This window comes from Martes martes (assembly GCF_963455335.1).
Source record: "Martes martes genome assembly, chromosome: 16".
NCBI classification, from domain to species: domain Eukaryota; kingdom Metazoa; phylum Chordata; class Mammalia; order Carnivora; family Mustelidae; genus Martes; species Martes martes.
This window is the reverse complement of record NC_137904.1, coordinates 49686912-49702228: the sequence shown is the minus strand read 5'-3', so window position 1 is coordinate 49702228 and position 15317 is coordinate 49686912. Positions and strand designations below refer to the sequence as shown.

The following is a 15317-nucleotide window of genomic DNA, read 5'->3' as shown; positions in this document are numbered from 1 at the left end:
ATTCTTCAAATTAAGACTGAAAAAATTTTAAACAGGTATCTGTTGATGCAGGTAATTATCATTAAGTGAAATTAATATCATTAAGTGAAATTATTTTTTTTAAATTATTATTTTTTTAAAATTATTTTTTAATCCTATTCATATGTATGCATTCATGTGTGTTAGAGTAAGGTCAGTGGCTGTGACAACGGGACCCGAAGCATGGTGGCTCCATCAAGACGGAAGTTCTTGTGCCTGTGACAGTTCAGGCTGGATGAACCAGATCGGCAGGCAGGCAGCTCTCCTCCACCAGGACTTTCAGAGACAGGCTGATAATGGTTCGGTTGTCTTCAACACCCGACTTTCAAAGTTGTTACCTTGCAACTTGAAGTGCTGAGCCAGACACTGAGGCAGAATGCACATATCATATCACTCCCACTCCCATGGGCTGGTGAGACTTCCCTCCTGAGTTCACATCCAGTGGCAGGGGTTCAGTTCAAGGTGGGCGGCCATATCTAGCTTCAACTCATTACTTGAGAAGGTATTTTGGTGGAAATCTAGTTGCCTCCATCACAGTCATGAAAAGGGAGTCTTAAAGAATACAGACCAAGCTATTTGCAGTTTTTATTTCAAGATTAATACAGTTTTGAAGGTTTTAAGTTTTCTTAGGCTTGTCTTTATTTTTCCATTATGAACATGCATTTCTTTTGTAATGAAGAATTATACTTTATAAAAATATGCCACTGAAACTACAAAAAGATTATTTCAGTGGCAAATCTGGAAGGGATCCTTTATTTTCCCGCTCTGAAAGATACATGCTAGTCTTAACACCATGTTAAGCATTTTTCTACTTAGACTTCCAGCCTCTATCATATTGACTCTCAATCCTTTGCTTGAGTCTCAGAGCCCCTCCCCACCATCTGACCCTACCTTGCTATCCAGCTTTTGTTCTCCCGCTCCTCCCACACTCTGCTCTGGCCCCTTGCCCTGCTGTCTGAGAATCAGGCCTGACTTCTTACTCCATCCATACCTTGGCTCCTGTGCTCCTGTGCTGCCTCTAATCGACTCAGTTACTAGTCATCCTTCAGGTTCCAGAAACCACCACCTGCCTCATGAACCCTGCCTTGACTTCACATCGTTTTCTGTGAGTTCCTTTGAAATTCAGAATTGGTGCCACCCAACTGATCGCTTAATTAAATGTTTTTTTGCATTTTGCTAGTATGGTATAATCTTCTCTCTCCCACTGCAAGCTTTTTGTCTTCAGATTCCTTCATGGTGCCTAGCATGGGGTTGAAGACATAGTAGTTGCAAATGATACTTCTCAGTTAATTCCCACATTTTAGATACACTCTTTTGAGTAGGAGGTAATCTTGTAGGTGATCTCCATTTGATGGCCAAATCTTTCACATTCCTCAGATGCTCCTCTCAGCTAAAAGGGGAATGTGAATTCAAATAAAGAATGGAGGAGAAATACATTGTAGCCACACTGCATGTGAGAAATACCCACTGAGGGCCGTCTCACTGTGCTACTAAACACTACACTGGGGGCGCCTGGGTGGCTCAGTTCATTAAACGTCTGCCTTCGGCTCAGGTCATGATCTCAGGGTCCTGGGATCGAGCCCCACACTGGACTCCCTGCTCAGCAGGGAATCTGCTTCTTCCTCTCCCTCTGTCTGCTGCTCCCCCTGCTTGTTCTATCAAATAAATCTTCTAATAAATAAATAAACACTACACTGTAGCTTTCAAATTTTAAAAATCCAACATTTTCTGGCCACATACCACTTCCTTACCCACTGCCCACCACAAAGAACTCTATCCCTGGGGCACCTGGGTGGCTCAGTGGGTTAAAGCCTCTGCCTTCGGCTCGGGTCATGGTCCCAGGGTCCTGGGATCGGGCCCCGCATCGGGCTCTCTGCTCGGCGGGGGGCCTGCTTCCTCTTCTCTCTCTGCCTACCTCTTCATCTGCTTGTGATCTCTCTCTGTCAAATAAATAAATAAAATCCTAAAAAAAAAAAAATTAAAAAAAAAAAAGAACTCTATCCCAGAGAACACCATACATACTTGTCCCCAAAAGCATGAAAATATGTCACCACGCAGGTATGTCTACAACACACAAGGGATCAATTTGCATTACAAGGAATACCTAACAAGTGTCAGGAAATCTGTCATGTTTGCTATTTCAGTAGCTTGCAGCTCTGAGTTTCACCCAGAGGCCATTCAATAGTGAGATGGACAGTAAGCACAAAGCCAACTCGAGTCCCACATGCCCGTCCTTCAGCGAGCAGACCCAGTGGTCATAAGACATTAATCATCAAGGCCACTACTGCTTTCAGATCAGTGTCTCAGGATGAGTCATTCCAACCTGCTAGCATGAGAATCACAGACAATGGCAGGTTGGCGGGCGGGGAAGGGGGGTGTCTCTTTACCAAAGTCAATGTATAGACCAGTGTGCATGATATTTATACATGTGACAGCCCAACCTACTCCAAAAAGCATCTTGTGGCAAAAATGGAGACCAAGGTTTATTGCTGATCCTACTCTTACCCAGCCCCATCTGGCAGCCATATCTTCAGGAGGGAGAGACAAATGGGGTTAAGCAGCAATCTGATTCTGGCAGGTGGTACCTGAGTCCAGAAAACAAACAACCCCGCACAAAAAAACCTCAAACCCAAAAAAGGTCACTGATCCTTGTTCTTTACTGTTGTTGAAGTTTACAATTCTAGTAAGCTCAAAATTGTCCTGAACATGGGCAGGACTTTGCTGCTCTTAGAGTTTTTCTAGGTAAGAGAAGGTTTAGCCTGCTTTGTGATACGGCCAGCATTCCGTGTAGAACATGCTTACTTTATGGTTCTTGAATACACAAAGGGGGCCACCCTATCCAGAATGCTGTTTATATGAGCTACCCTCAATTTTCTAAGGCTGTTTTTGTGTTTGAGGCACAATATGGGTGTGGAGTTTGGAGACTTTGAAAGTACACATTTGCACCCACAGTCTCTCGGTCATCCTTCCCATGTTGATACTGTTTCAATGTTGAGGATCACCATCTTGATCACGGTCCTTCATTCTCTCATGAAAACACATTCATTTTGAATGTCAAAACACACGGTCTTTTCTCTGGCACTAGCTTGACATTACTCTTTTCCTCTTCCCTCTTATTCCCAGCAGGTTGTACCCTGGTCTACACCATGTCAGAAGATCTGCCCAGCCCAGCTTACCATCACATGACATGTGGCAAAATGGGTTTCTGTCAATCAGAATTCAGTAGCACCCAGTGGGGGAGGGAAGGAGGTGGCACACCAGTAGAGAATCAGTTTCCTGGGTCTTGGAAATGAGCCATCAGGCAAGAGCTGGAAAATAAGTTGGTCTTTTCTGTCTCCTACTACTTCAGTCTCCTTTGCTCTACTAATCATCTCTTTTCACTGTCACCTTGCCATTCCAGACTCGACATTGTTAGGTCTCACATAAAAAATCTCGTCATTCTCGCATCCCTGAGGAAATGCATTCCACTCCCAACCCTTGGGTCTCCATCTCCCAGGCCTAACTAGAACCATTATAGCATTACTAAGCCATTACTCCAGTGCCCAGTGCCACTGCATTCTCTCACAGAAGTTCCTTCTCTTCCTCATGCAATTCTTTCTCTGAGAAAGAGATTCTTTCTCTCTTTTGAGAGAGCCTAGCCTAGGGCAAGGTAATATCTCTATTAGGCCAGAAGAGCAAGTTGGGATTTTTGGAAAACGTTAAGTACAAATATAATAATGCTCTAGAAAATGTTAATTTTGGCAATAACTTCTTTTAGTTCACATGGCTTCATTAGGACTTTCTCACCAAATTACAAATAGAGAAAAAATCCTTACAAGTATCACGTAGCTTGATTTTTTAAAGATTTTTCTAGTTCATTTTTTAAAAACATTTTAGACTTGGATTTTGAAAGACAGAGCTGCTTTTCTTCCCTCAAAGGAATAGCAATGTGCTGTTGCCTCCACCTCCATGTGACATTTCAACTTAGGAACATATGGGGGAAGGAATGAAAATTGTAATTACTGTTCGAAATTACAAGAGGAAAAGACTGTTTTAAAATCAACTTTAAATCAAAATAATTTTATTATTGTTTGATAATCTCTAAACATTGTAAATATTTTCCATTAGAGCTTATACTGTGTGAAAAAGAAATTGTACCATGTTTTCTTAAGACTAGATACATTTCCACTGATTACTGACGTTCACAAATTATAAAGCTTTTGAAAGAAACCAAGAGTCCAGTGAAGAAACTGATCCACTTTCTCTGTTCCCATTTCTTGGGATTAGGTGACAATCCAATGGAATGTTTCATTGGGGATTTGGTTTTGCTTTCATCAATATATAGTTAATATTCAGTAGTTAGCTAGTTAGCTAGTTTAATGGCTGAACATGAATGAACAGCTAATTGCAAAAGCCAACACTTGCATGGCACTTACTGGATGCCTGGCACTGTTCTAAGTGCTATCAACACATCTTAACTCATTCAATTCTCAAAGAACCACCAAAAGGTAGACCACTATTGTTCATGGATGAAAAAAATCTGAGATGCAGAGAGATGAACTAAAACTAACCCTATATCACAAAATAACTCCGTGAAAGGGCCAGAATTCACTCCCAGGAAGTCTTGAATACTATGCTTTAGTGCCAGAATGAGTTACTATGACTTGTCCCATCAAGGATCCTCCTCCCTGGATAATATGATGGGTTTTCATAGAAGAGGATAGAGGAAAATGGCAGATCATAAGAGGACGTGAATAAAGGCACAGAAAGTTGAAATGATTTACTTATGATGACTCAGAGAAGCAAGCACATTCATAAGTATTATAGTTCCTGCCATTGTGACTTTAGTTTCCTGCTGACAAAACACCCTCTTTCAGCTGCCATTTCTGGACGCTTTGGAATGATTACCAACCAGAAGTAAGTAAGTTTTATGGAACCAGGAACCAGAAAAGGATGTATTCAGAATGCAAGCACACAATTCCATTGTAATAAGCAGTGCCTAGGGGGCCAAACTTTCTTTCACCTTCAGTGCTATTAACGGCTTGAGGTATGAGTGGATGAAGGAACAATAAATATGGCTTAACACCCACCCAAAAAAAAGTCTTGTCACCAACCCACACCTCCCAGTTCACCACTGCCTGGGGCAAGCAAAGAAACCTGCCCTGGCTGAGGGTGATGAACCCAACAGTAATGGTGGACACCATTACTGTTCCTGATACTGTCAACTGTGGGTATTGGTAGTCTGAGCCCAGAGCATCTTTCCTGTCTTTGCATTGGTTAGAAATAAAAGGCTGAGGGGGGGCCAGTCGGTGAAGCATCTGCCACTGGCTCAGGCCCTCATCTAAGATCCCGGGGTCAAGCCCCGCATGGCGGTGGCGGGGGGGGGGGGGGCTCCCTGCTCAGCAGGGTGTCTGCTTCTCCCTCTCCCCCTGCCAGTCTCCCCAGCTTGTGTGCTCTTGCGCTTTCTCCCTCTCTGAAATAAGTAAAATCTTTTAAAGGAGGAAGGAGGGAGGGAGGGAGGGCTGAAGAACAGACCCTTGTATGAGCCGGATTATCCATCCATACCCTAATGGCAGGTGTTTGTTTTGGGCAGTTTGTGGAAGAAATTCCATCACATGTTCACTGTCTTAGGCATCATAATTAAAACCTACCCACATTTCCTTCTCTGAAAACAGCCCGTCTCATGCTCAGGTACAAACTAACGCTTCACCTTTGACATGTCACAATCATTTTCAAGGATTTCTATTAAATTCTCAAATCAAAAAGGAAAATGGAGAACCGATTCATTAAGTCCTTTATTTTCCCTGTCCCTTATCTGATTTGTTTTCTGAAGCGACAGAGAGAAACAATAATTACTTGTTTGAAGGCTGTATCCAGACTCTAAATTACAAAACAGGACTTATAATCTTAGAGGATAATGATCTGTCCACCTGTGGATTTATACAGACTGCTTTGGAGAAGACTGACAAGTAGGGGACTTTTCTTAGAGTTGTTTGTCTTACGTTGCGCCCAATGATTCAAAGCTACTCAGAGTATTTTCCTGAGTCAGGAGCCTTGAAATGAAAATGCCACAACTGTCAGCGAGAATGACGAGGGAGATCAATACACATTGCCACAGCTGGGGAGGGGAGAAGGGGTGTTAATACAGCACTCTTGCCTACAGAAGACGGCATCTTCAGAGGACCTTCCAACAGTGGACTGATGTGCCTGTGGAAGAACTGAGCGACCCTCTCCCCCGGGAGAGAGGGGGGGAATCTTGGGGTTTTGTATGTTGCAGTGTTTTACAAATCATATGGTTATAAAACCATAAGGCAGGGGGGCGCCTCGGTGGTTCAGTTGGTGTCTGGCTCTTGGTTTTGGCTCAGGTCACGATCTCATGGTCCTGGCAGCAAACCCCCCCTAGCAAACCCTGCCTGGGGCTATTCTCTCCTTCCTCCTCCACCCCTCCCTCCCAAAATAAATAAATCTTTTTAAAAAAATCATAATGTAGGACTTAACTCCCCTCTCATGACCAGGCTTCCCATAGCCATTTTCACTGCTTTTATCTCTTTGGTGGGTGTAGTTGTGGCAAAGGATAAAACGATGAACGTCGGGATCATTTTTGCTGTGTTGGGAAGGCTGTGCCAAGCTGCTCTGACACTGCCGGAATCATGATTTGGCTGGGCATAAATTTATATTGACTTCTTTATAGAGAACTGACAAGTAGGGGACTTTTAAGATTAGTCTCTCTTAGACTGCACGCAGTAATTCAGAATATTAAACTGAGGTCCCATCTTTTCAGTCCCAACACACTATGTAAATTTCCTTTTCATTGTTAAGTATATGATTACTGTAAGGAACATTTTTCCTCACCCACCCCCAAAGCAGTTCAAATAACAAAAGCAAGAAGTTTAAGGGCATTGATTGCTTCTCCTGCTTTCATATGTAGCCTTTAACATGAGCTGGTTGGGTTTCCGCAAGGGTCAGAAGTGCATTCTTTTCATAATGTTCTACAAGATAGACTCACACAAGTGCCTTCTTTTTATAGTGTTCTGCAAAATAGACTCATTAACTTTGCTATTATTTCTAATTGATACTTCTAAATGGATACAGTCCATCAAAATCTCTCTGGTAAAAGGGCATATTAAGCGTGGCAGGACGCTCCAGTGTTAGTGCTGAAGGAGTCCATGCATTCAGCGCATCTCTCCTCTGCATAGCAAAGATGACCTACTTGGCACTGATACTCAGACACCTTTCCTTTTTGGTAGAGTTCTGGTGAGGAGGATCCTCTGGCTGAACCAAGACCATCCACCAAGAGTTCTGCGGTTAAATGTGATTCCAAACTTCCAGCAATTGACCAAACAGCAGTCAAACAGAAACATAAAAGTACTATGACTCCAAGGAAAGTGGAGAAAGCAAGTCCCAGCAAACCCTCTTCAGGTGAGTGGCTGAGTTACTGAAATTCACAAAATCTAAAATCCCAGTATTATAGGTAATGACAACAGTCAGATTGGTGCTGTTGGTTCCACTTAGTGTTCTCCCAGTGGGGAATTCAGGCTTTGGAGTGTCCAGTGATCTTATGCAAACGGTAAAATTCATTTCAGGATAGAATAGCAGGTCAAGGAGGTGTGAATTATGTAGAGTAACTGTTCCCACTGCCCATATTTTCGGAGCAGTCATTGGCTTTGTGTGGCACTTGCCTAGAATTGGCACTTTTTCATCTTCTTCACCCTTGGGGGTGGGGGGTGGAGGAGGAGAATAAAGGCATTTGGCCCCAGGTATCAAATTTTATGACTCAAGCAAGAGCATGAAGAGAAGCTTTCAAAAGCATCTGAATGCCATAATTTATAGCCAAGAAAGAGAGTAATAAAGTCCTCCAGTTCTGGGGTTGTCCTCTCTGGGAGAAAAGGGGCTTGATAAATCCTCCCTTTTGTGCGATTTGGTAAATAACTCACTCTTTAGCTGCCTTTGAAGCGGAGACCAGTCCTCTGCTTGAGGCAGGAGTGATTTAATAGTATCCAGAAAGAGGATAAATTCAAGTGAAAGCGTAGAGTCCCTCGGGCTCATCCCCATCAAAGCCAACATATGGAGGACAAACTTGATTCCTCTGGGAACGGACTTCGAAGTTGGGGTAACTAGGCAGAAAGGTCTGCCTTCTGCTTACAGTAGGATGGAAACGATCCAAATTAACTGCCGAGGAATTTGTAAATAGCGTGCAGTTCATTTAAATACAAATCACAACTACTTTCTAATCCTAAATAGCTCTTGTCATGCAACCACCCGTCCAGTTAAGTCTTAATGCATTTTTAGAAAATGGCAGCTTTCCCTCAGATTAACCACCCACATTTTGTTGCTTTAATGAAGTTAAAAATAAAAACAAAACCAAATTGACTTCTGAAATGATGTCCTTTCAAGCAAAGCCTGAATTCTTTTTCCTTATTTAATTAGGGGAAAGTATCATCAATACTTAACTTCTCATTTTGAAAATTTTTAGTAGGAAGAAGGTTTTTAATTCAGCTGTTTAAGAATGGAATAGAGCAGATAAGATCATTCCCCAAATATTTCAAAATACATGTTATAATTTATTGAACTGGGGAGGTTTTTAATAGAAAAAAATTGAATTTAAGTTCAAATAATGCAATTTCATTCACTCAGTATAATTTCTAGCCTTCTTACCAAAACTGGGTAACTATTCACAGGGGCTGCTTTGTCATCTGTGGAGAAAAGTCATTAAGATGTACAGTTGAGGTCCACAAGATAATTTTGGTCTTGTGATTAATACAGATGCTTTTCTGACTAAGCAAACTCCATATGGAACTTACAACACTGACAAATGAAGAATTAATTCACTTTACATTCTATAAAACATCACGTTTGGAGAATTACTAGCCTGGAAAACACCAAGGTTTAGGCAGGAGAGCCAAGTTGGCAGAAAGATATCTATTTCATCAAATGAGGGATGTTACTTGTAGGAAAAGCTTTTTAAAAAGCAGTGGCTTTATTGTCCTCTTAGGACCCTAGACCATGTCCAAGACCCATGCAGGCAGGAGCCGGACTGGGCCCCGGCTGTCCAGTGAGGCTAGCAGTCCTGGTGACTGATGCCAGTTGCCACAGAAGCCGAAGCAGTCGCGCAGCAAACTAACTGCATTCGCGAAGCTGGCCAAAAGCAAAGCGTTGGTGTGTTCAGATCCACTCATTTTACATGTGTAGATGCACCCTCAGAGTTCCTTAATTAGCACAGCGAAATGAGAGCCCAGAGACATGGTGAGAATTTAAGCAGAATCTTTTCAGGAAAAGTCTAGTTGAGTGGTGCTAGCAACTCAGGGCGGGGGTTGGGGGGAGGATCAAATGAATACCCTGCTGTTGGAGAAAAAGATTTGGGGCCTGAATTATCTGGACACGTTGATTCAATTCACTGGGTGAATTCACAGGTCAGGGTCCTGCTTTCCTTCACCTCTGTAGAGAAATATTTTCCTAAAGCTTTCTGGGGGTGATCCAAAGTCGGCAGTGAATCACCAAACCTTCTTCCCGTTTCAGAACTGGGGTACTGTGCAGAACTGAAGCATCAAACCCAAAGAAATCCCTTCGCAACATCTGGGTCATAGGCTAACCTTCCTCCACTGAGCTACGCTAGACTTTTCCTGAATACAATAATATAGCTGGGAAATGTGGCCTTCCTCACATGCAAATCTATGTAATGGTAACCCATGACATAAAGGAGGTTTTTCTTATGTCCATGTGAACTACCATCTAGAACCCCTAAGAAGGCTACTTACAATATAGAAACCAATGGTGCCCTCTACAAATTATATTTATAACTAAGAAGGTGTCAGATTTTCACTGGTCTTCATACTCTATTAGAAAGAATTCACGCATTTTAAATTAAGCTTGTGTCTTCCACGGAACTGTTGCTAAGTGAGTTGGCCTGTGATTCTCCGTACTATCTCCCTCCATGTAGTGTTGGGCAAGTGCTTTAAAGTCAAAATGCATCTGGGCCCCATTTCTTATTTGCTGTGTGGCCTTTGGGCAAGTGACTTCTCTGTGCCTAAGCTTCCTCATCTGTAAAGTAGGGGGTGAAAACAGATCCTACCTGCTGGGACTGCTGTAAAGATTCAGTGATAAAACATATGCTCAGACATTAGAACGGTTCCTGATACCATAAGCACTCGGTAAATTCATAGCATTATGATCTCTAGAATGTGAGAGTTGTATTCACTAGAGAATGAACTAGAAAACCTTGTTTTCTTTGTCTTAATGTTGTCCCCCACCTCCCCACAATCTTATTTCCCTTTACCAAAAATCGGAGTTGTATTCTTTAAATCCTGATATAAACGTAGGTACAGAAGCTTTGGCTACACCCTGAATTTACAAAGCAAAACACAAAAGGGAAAAAAATGAATAATCAGAAAGCATTCACCAAGCCAGAGATTTGCTTTATCTCCAAAAAGACATGGAAAATTCAGGCAGTGAGTCAAGACCCAGCTGTGTCTGATGTGCAGTGGATTCAGAAACCCTATTTCATGAGCAAGGTGAACACTGATACAAGGTGGAAGAGAAGCCTAGCAGAGTTACAAACAGAATTCTGTTTGGGTCTGTGAGAAGCAGAGCAGTCTGCAGGCCCAGCGAATGCTGGGGGACAGAAAAGCGCAGGGAGCTACGGTGGCCTCCAACTCCTGGACTCCTGCCTACATCCTAGACCCCACCCAGCCCTAGCCTGAGTTGTAAAGGAGCCACCTCTCCTTTCCAAGACGCATAGAGGCATCCAAAGGCCATTGTGCTGTGGGGTTCTGGCGCCTGGAGTCCTGCAGACCTCTCTGCCTCAGTTCCAGGCACACGGGAAATGAGTGTGCCCTCTCCTGTCACCTAGAACTTGGGCACCGTCTCCTAGTTATGTGCCAGGAAAACGGATCTGGATGGAGTCCTGGAGCCTGCTTCCAAAACCTTGCCCTTTAAAACAAAGCCAAGAGTTCTGAAATTATCCTCACTTATTACTGAGTCCAATGTTAGTCATTACCAGATTCACATTTGTAGGAGTAGCAAAACCTATTCAGCTTAATAATGGCTTATCATGAAGATGTGTTCTTGTAAAGCTAAGAAAGAGCAGTGAATTCAGATTTAAAAAGATAAATATCTAACATAACTTTCGTCTCTTTTGAGTTGTGAAATATTTATTTGTAGGGCAGCCTGGAAGAGAAATTTGAGGCAAATCCCAAATCTTCGTAACTTACCTTGCAAATAAATCCTGATGAAGATTTTCTCAAAAGGCCAAGATTAATGAATTTCCAGGCAGGTCCACCGGTGTCCAACAACTTTCCAGGCCATCTGCCCAAGTTAGAAAAAAAACAACATAAGTGAGTGCTCCCGCTTTTATAGAGAGAATCAATTCCCAGTCGTTTATGGTAATGCTTCTGAGACAGTGGGGCTCAGGGACGTCACAGAGTCCAGAATTTGAAGTCCTGGCTCAGAATCCTCCTGGCCTACCACTTCATAGCCCTATAAATGTGAGCTGGCAACTTCTTTGAACTCAGTTTCCTCATCAGTAAAATCGAGTTTATTACCTACCTCACCAGGTAGACAGGAAGATTAAAATCTTGGGGAGAGCCTAAGCCTTAGGTAAAGGTCAGTCCCCAATCCTCCCTCTGCTTATGAAGCCTACTCCCACCACCACCTGCTGCTCCAGGGTTGGCATCTTTTTATAAGCCGCTCAACCAAAGTCATTTTAGTATGAGATGTAAGAGAGGTTATAACTTTACTATAAAAAATTTTAGGCTGGCTGGTTCAATCAGAAGAGCATGCAACTCCTGATCTTGGGGTCATAAGTTAAAGCTCCACACTGGATGTAGAGATCACATAAGTAAGTAAATAAATAAACTAAAAAAAAAAAAAAAAAAAAAAAAACTTAAAAAAAAATTTAAATTAATTTTTTAAAAATTTTTTTAAAAATTAAAAAAAAAAAAACTATTTGATTATCAGTGAGGTCATGTACTTCTCCGGTACCTCTGGGATGTTATAAATCCATCCAATCAGCCCTGGTGTCCCAAGGAGAAAGATACCAGGATGCTTTAATTTCCTCATCCATCACCCATTCATTCTGCACTTTAACATTCTGCTCACTGCATGCTTACCTGTCAGGCGCTGCATGGGTGCTGGGGCCACAGAAAAAATAAAACAAACAGAACCGGTCCTCCAGGGGCTCACAGCTTAGCGGGAGGGCAAGACACCAACATGTCCCTACAAAGGTAAGTTCCACGAGCTTGTGGGCAGGGACAAGTGGGATGTAATTCCTAAAGGACAGGAGATGTAGCCAGGGGGGAAGGCAAGAATGATGTGCCCCAGAGGAGGTATGGAGTATGCAAAGGCATGGAAGAGAGCCACAAAGAAGAGGGAGAAAGACAGACACATGTCGAAGAATGGCAAGTAGTCTAGGGCCTTGGGCCTTGAAGCATCCCCAGACTACAGCAGAGGCATCACCTGAGAGCTTGTTAGGAATGCAGAACCTCAGGTCCCAGCCCAGATTTACTGAACCTGAACTTGCCTTTAATAAGATCTCTGCAATGTCTGTAGGCACATTTGAGTTTGAGAAACTCTGCTTTAGGAAGTGTAGACTATAAAGCAGACACCCTGCAGGTAGGCAAGGACCAGGTCCCCAAGGGCCTTGAATGTCCCAGCATCAGCCAGGGAGGGGATCTAAGTGGGAAGCGATGCAATTCAACTGGCATTTTTAAAAGCAGACTAGCATGGAAAGGGGACTGCTGGAGGGTGAGGGCAGTCTGACAGAGGAGAGGCTGAGACACCAGACAAACTGTAGGTACAGTACACCCAGAGAGAAACAAGGGCTGAGCCTGGATTAAAAGCAGAGGGGTTTGGGTCAGGGGGCGGGGGGAAGGACTGGGCTTGAGAATGTTCAAGGAAGTACACCTGGCAGAACTTGGTGACCCTTGGGTGTGAGGATAAAGAAAAAGGAGAAACAAAAGAGAAGCTGGAGTTCTGGCCCAGGAAACTAGGCCAGTGAAGGACGCCTTTGCCGAGGCTAAGAAAGCAAAAAGGGAGTGGGCCCCCTTCCGTGAGTGTTGAGTTTGAGGGGCAGGCAGGCTGGCCAGAAAGAAACGCCAGGAAGTACCTGATGATCCAGGTCTGTGGCTCAGCAGAGAGCTCCTGGCCGCCAGCAGGAACTCAAGGGCCTGGAGTGCAAGGGGACTGAAGAGTGTCTTTCCCGAAAGAGTGTATGGAGCAAGCAGAGATGATGTGGAGAAAGGACAGAAGGACAAGACAATCACAGAGAAACGATGTGAAAAGTAGGAGCCACTCCAGGAGCCTAAGGAGGCATTTGGAAATGAAGGAACAGGTAATCGCATCAAATTCTACACAGGATACAAATAAATAAGGACTGAGACACCGCCTCCTGCATTATACTGGAGGTAATGATTTTCAACTGGATGGTTCGTGGAATGATGGCATTTTAGAATTGGAACTGATTTCAGCTGCACTCTTTCCCAAATTTCTCTGATAAGAATCAGCAGGGAGGTACATGATTTAAACACACGTTCCGGGTTCCCATTCCTGACCCAGAGCATCAGAATCTCTCAGATTCTCCAATAAAGCCGCCTGCAAAACCACGTCTTTAACAAGCACTATAGGTGACTGTCATCACAGAGGTTTGGATACCCATCTCAGAGCCTTGCTTCTAGAACTTTAAAGTTGATGAAAGATACCTGGGGACCCTGAGAAGCTTCAGGGTTCTGATTCGGTAGGTTTGGGTGGGCCGAGATTCTGCATGTCTAAGGAGCTGGCAGGGGACATCCATGCTGGCGGTCAAAGGACCACCCTTAGAGGAACAAGGCTAGAGAAAACACCTGTCTCATTTTGCAGATGAGGAAACAGGTTTCGAGAAGGTAAGCAGTTGATCCAAGGTGACCCAGCTGGTTCATGGCAGAGCTGAGAAATCTGTCACGCACAAGGGGGGGTCCCTCTGGATCGTGACTCCATCAGGTGCCCACACTCAGCCTCCAGCAAGGCTGGCAGATTAAGTGTGAGGTTAGCGAGCAAATCATTAACTTCACTTGGACGCCTCCCTCGCCCACCTGCTTCTTTCCTCCTTGGTCCCTCTCCCTTTCCACGATCCCACCAGGATCTCTCTGCTGCTTTCTCTTTTCCCAGGCCTCCTCTCTGCAGCAGAAAGGCCAGATTAGGGCATGACCGCCACCTCCTCCTGCGGACAGCTGGAGGACTGGTGGGGGGAGAGCCTTATCTAGGTGAGACCCTGCCAGCCACCGTATGTTGCTGCCAGCACAGCTAATTAGACTGGCTGTGGGAGAGGAGAAGGGACCCAGCGCTTCCACGCAGGAACATGGTGGGGAAAGAACTTTCTTGTGTCTGGCAGGGATGCCAGAGACTATTGGCTGGAACAGGGTGTGATGATGAGGCCATGTCCCTCAGTTAACTCTTCAGTGACTCTGAGATCCAAGGCTGCTGCCGCTAGGACACCTGGACACGCCTGCCCGAAGAACACTTTTTGAGTTCTGATTCATTCACAGGCTTTTTTTTAATGTCCTTTCCCACCGTGAGTGCTGCTTCCTGACTGCTCTTTTTCTTTTGTGCAGGTGACAGCAGCGAGCACCCCCTGTTCTGTGTTGAATATTCCCCTTACTGCTCCGTCTTTGCTTTCTCCCCCGTTCGGCAGCCCAATTCCAATTACTGCTGCCTCCTCCTGCCACTCGTGCCACCTGCCACCCCGGCGGCCCAGGCCCCCTCCCCCCATCTGCCTCCGGGGCCCATCCCCTCTTTCATGAGCCCCACTTCCTCGTCCCCAGGGCCCGTGCCCGAGTCCCCTGCCACCCTGTGCTACTTCCCGGTCTCCAGCCCCATCCCGGTGGAGACCCCTGTGCTGTGCCTACCTGGCCCCAGGAGGCCCAGTAAAATTTACCTGGTGTGGTAAGTCGCCCTTGGCCAGGCACACAGCACAGCAGCGGCAGGGAGAGGGAGACGTGAGGCTTCCAGAAGACAGGTAGATGGGAGGAGGGCCGGGGGGCGAGGTCACACGACCAACCCAGGGCGGTGAGGTGTGCAGGGGAGCAGGAAGACCAGACACCCGCTGCCCCTTCTCCCGACCTCCTCCCTCACGGCGCCCCAGGAGTGAGCGACCAATAAAATCCCGTCATCTCGCGAGACTTCTTGGATTTCTTCACTCCCGCGTGGGGCCCTTCCACGTTTCCCGGAAGCCAGGGGCCACGTGACCGGGCGCAAGCCCGGAAGCCGGGGGCCACGTGACCGGGCGCAAGGCGACGACGCGCAGGTCCCTGCGAGGGTGGTGCGGTGGGCAGGGGGCAGGTGCTTCCCGAGGC

At 45.0% G+C, this 15317-nt stretch overlaps 1 protein-coding gene across 1 annotated transcript in view; it reads left to right on the top strand.

Annotated features, from left to right (window-relative positions):
• The window catches only part of MARCHF10 (membrane associated ring-CH-type finger 10), a gene marked incomplete at both ends in the record, with an annotated part of 39765 nt that extends 24854 nt beyond the window's left edge, over positions 1–14911 (top strand). The window contains 2 exons of the mRNA XM_080826996.1: positions 7245–7416; positions 14577–14911. Coding sequence (XP_080683122.1) covers positions 7245–7416; positions 14577–14911 — 507 coding nt within the window. The remainder of the gene's footprint in view (positions 1–7244; positions 7417–14576) is intronic.
• Positions 14912–15317: the final 406 nt, after the last annotated feature.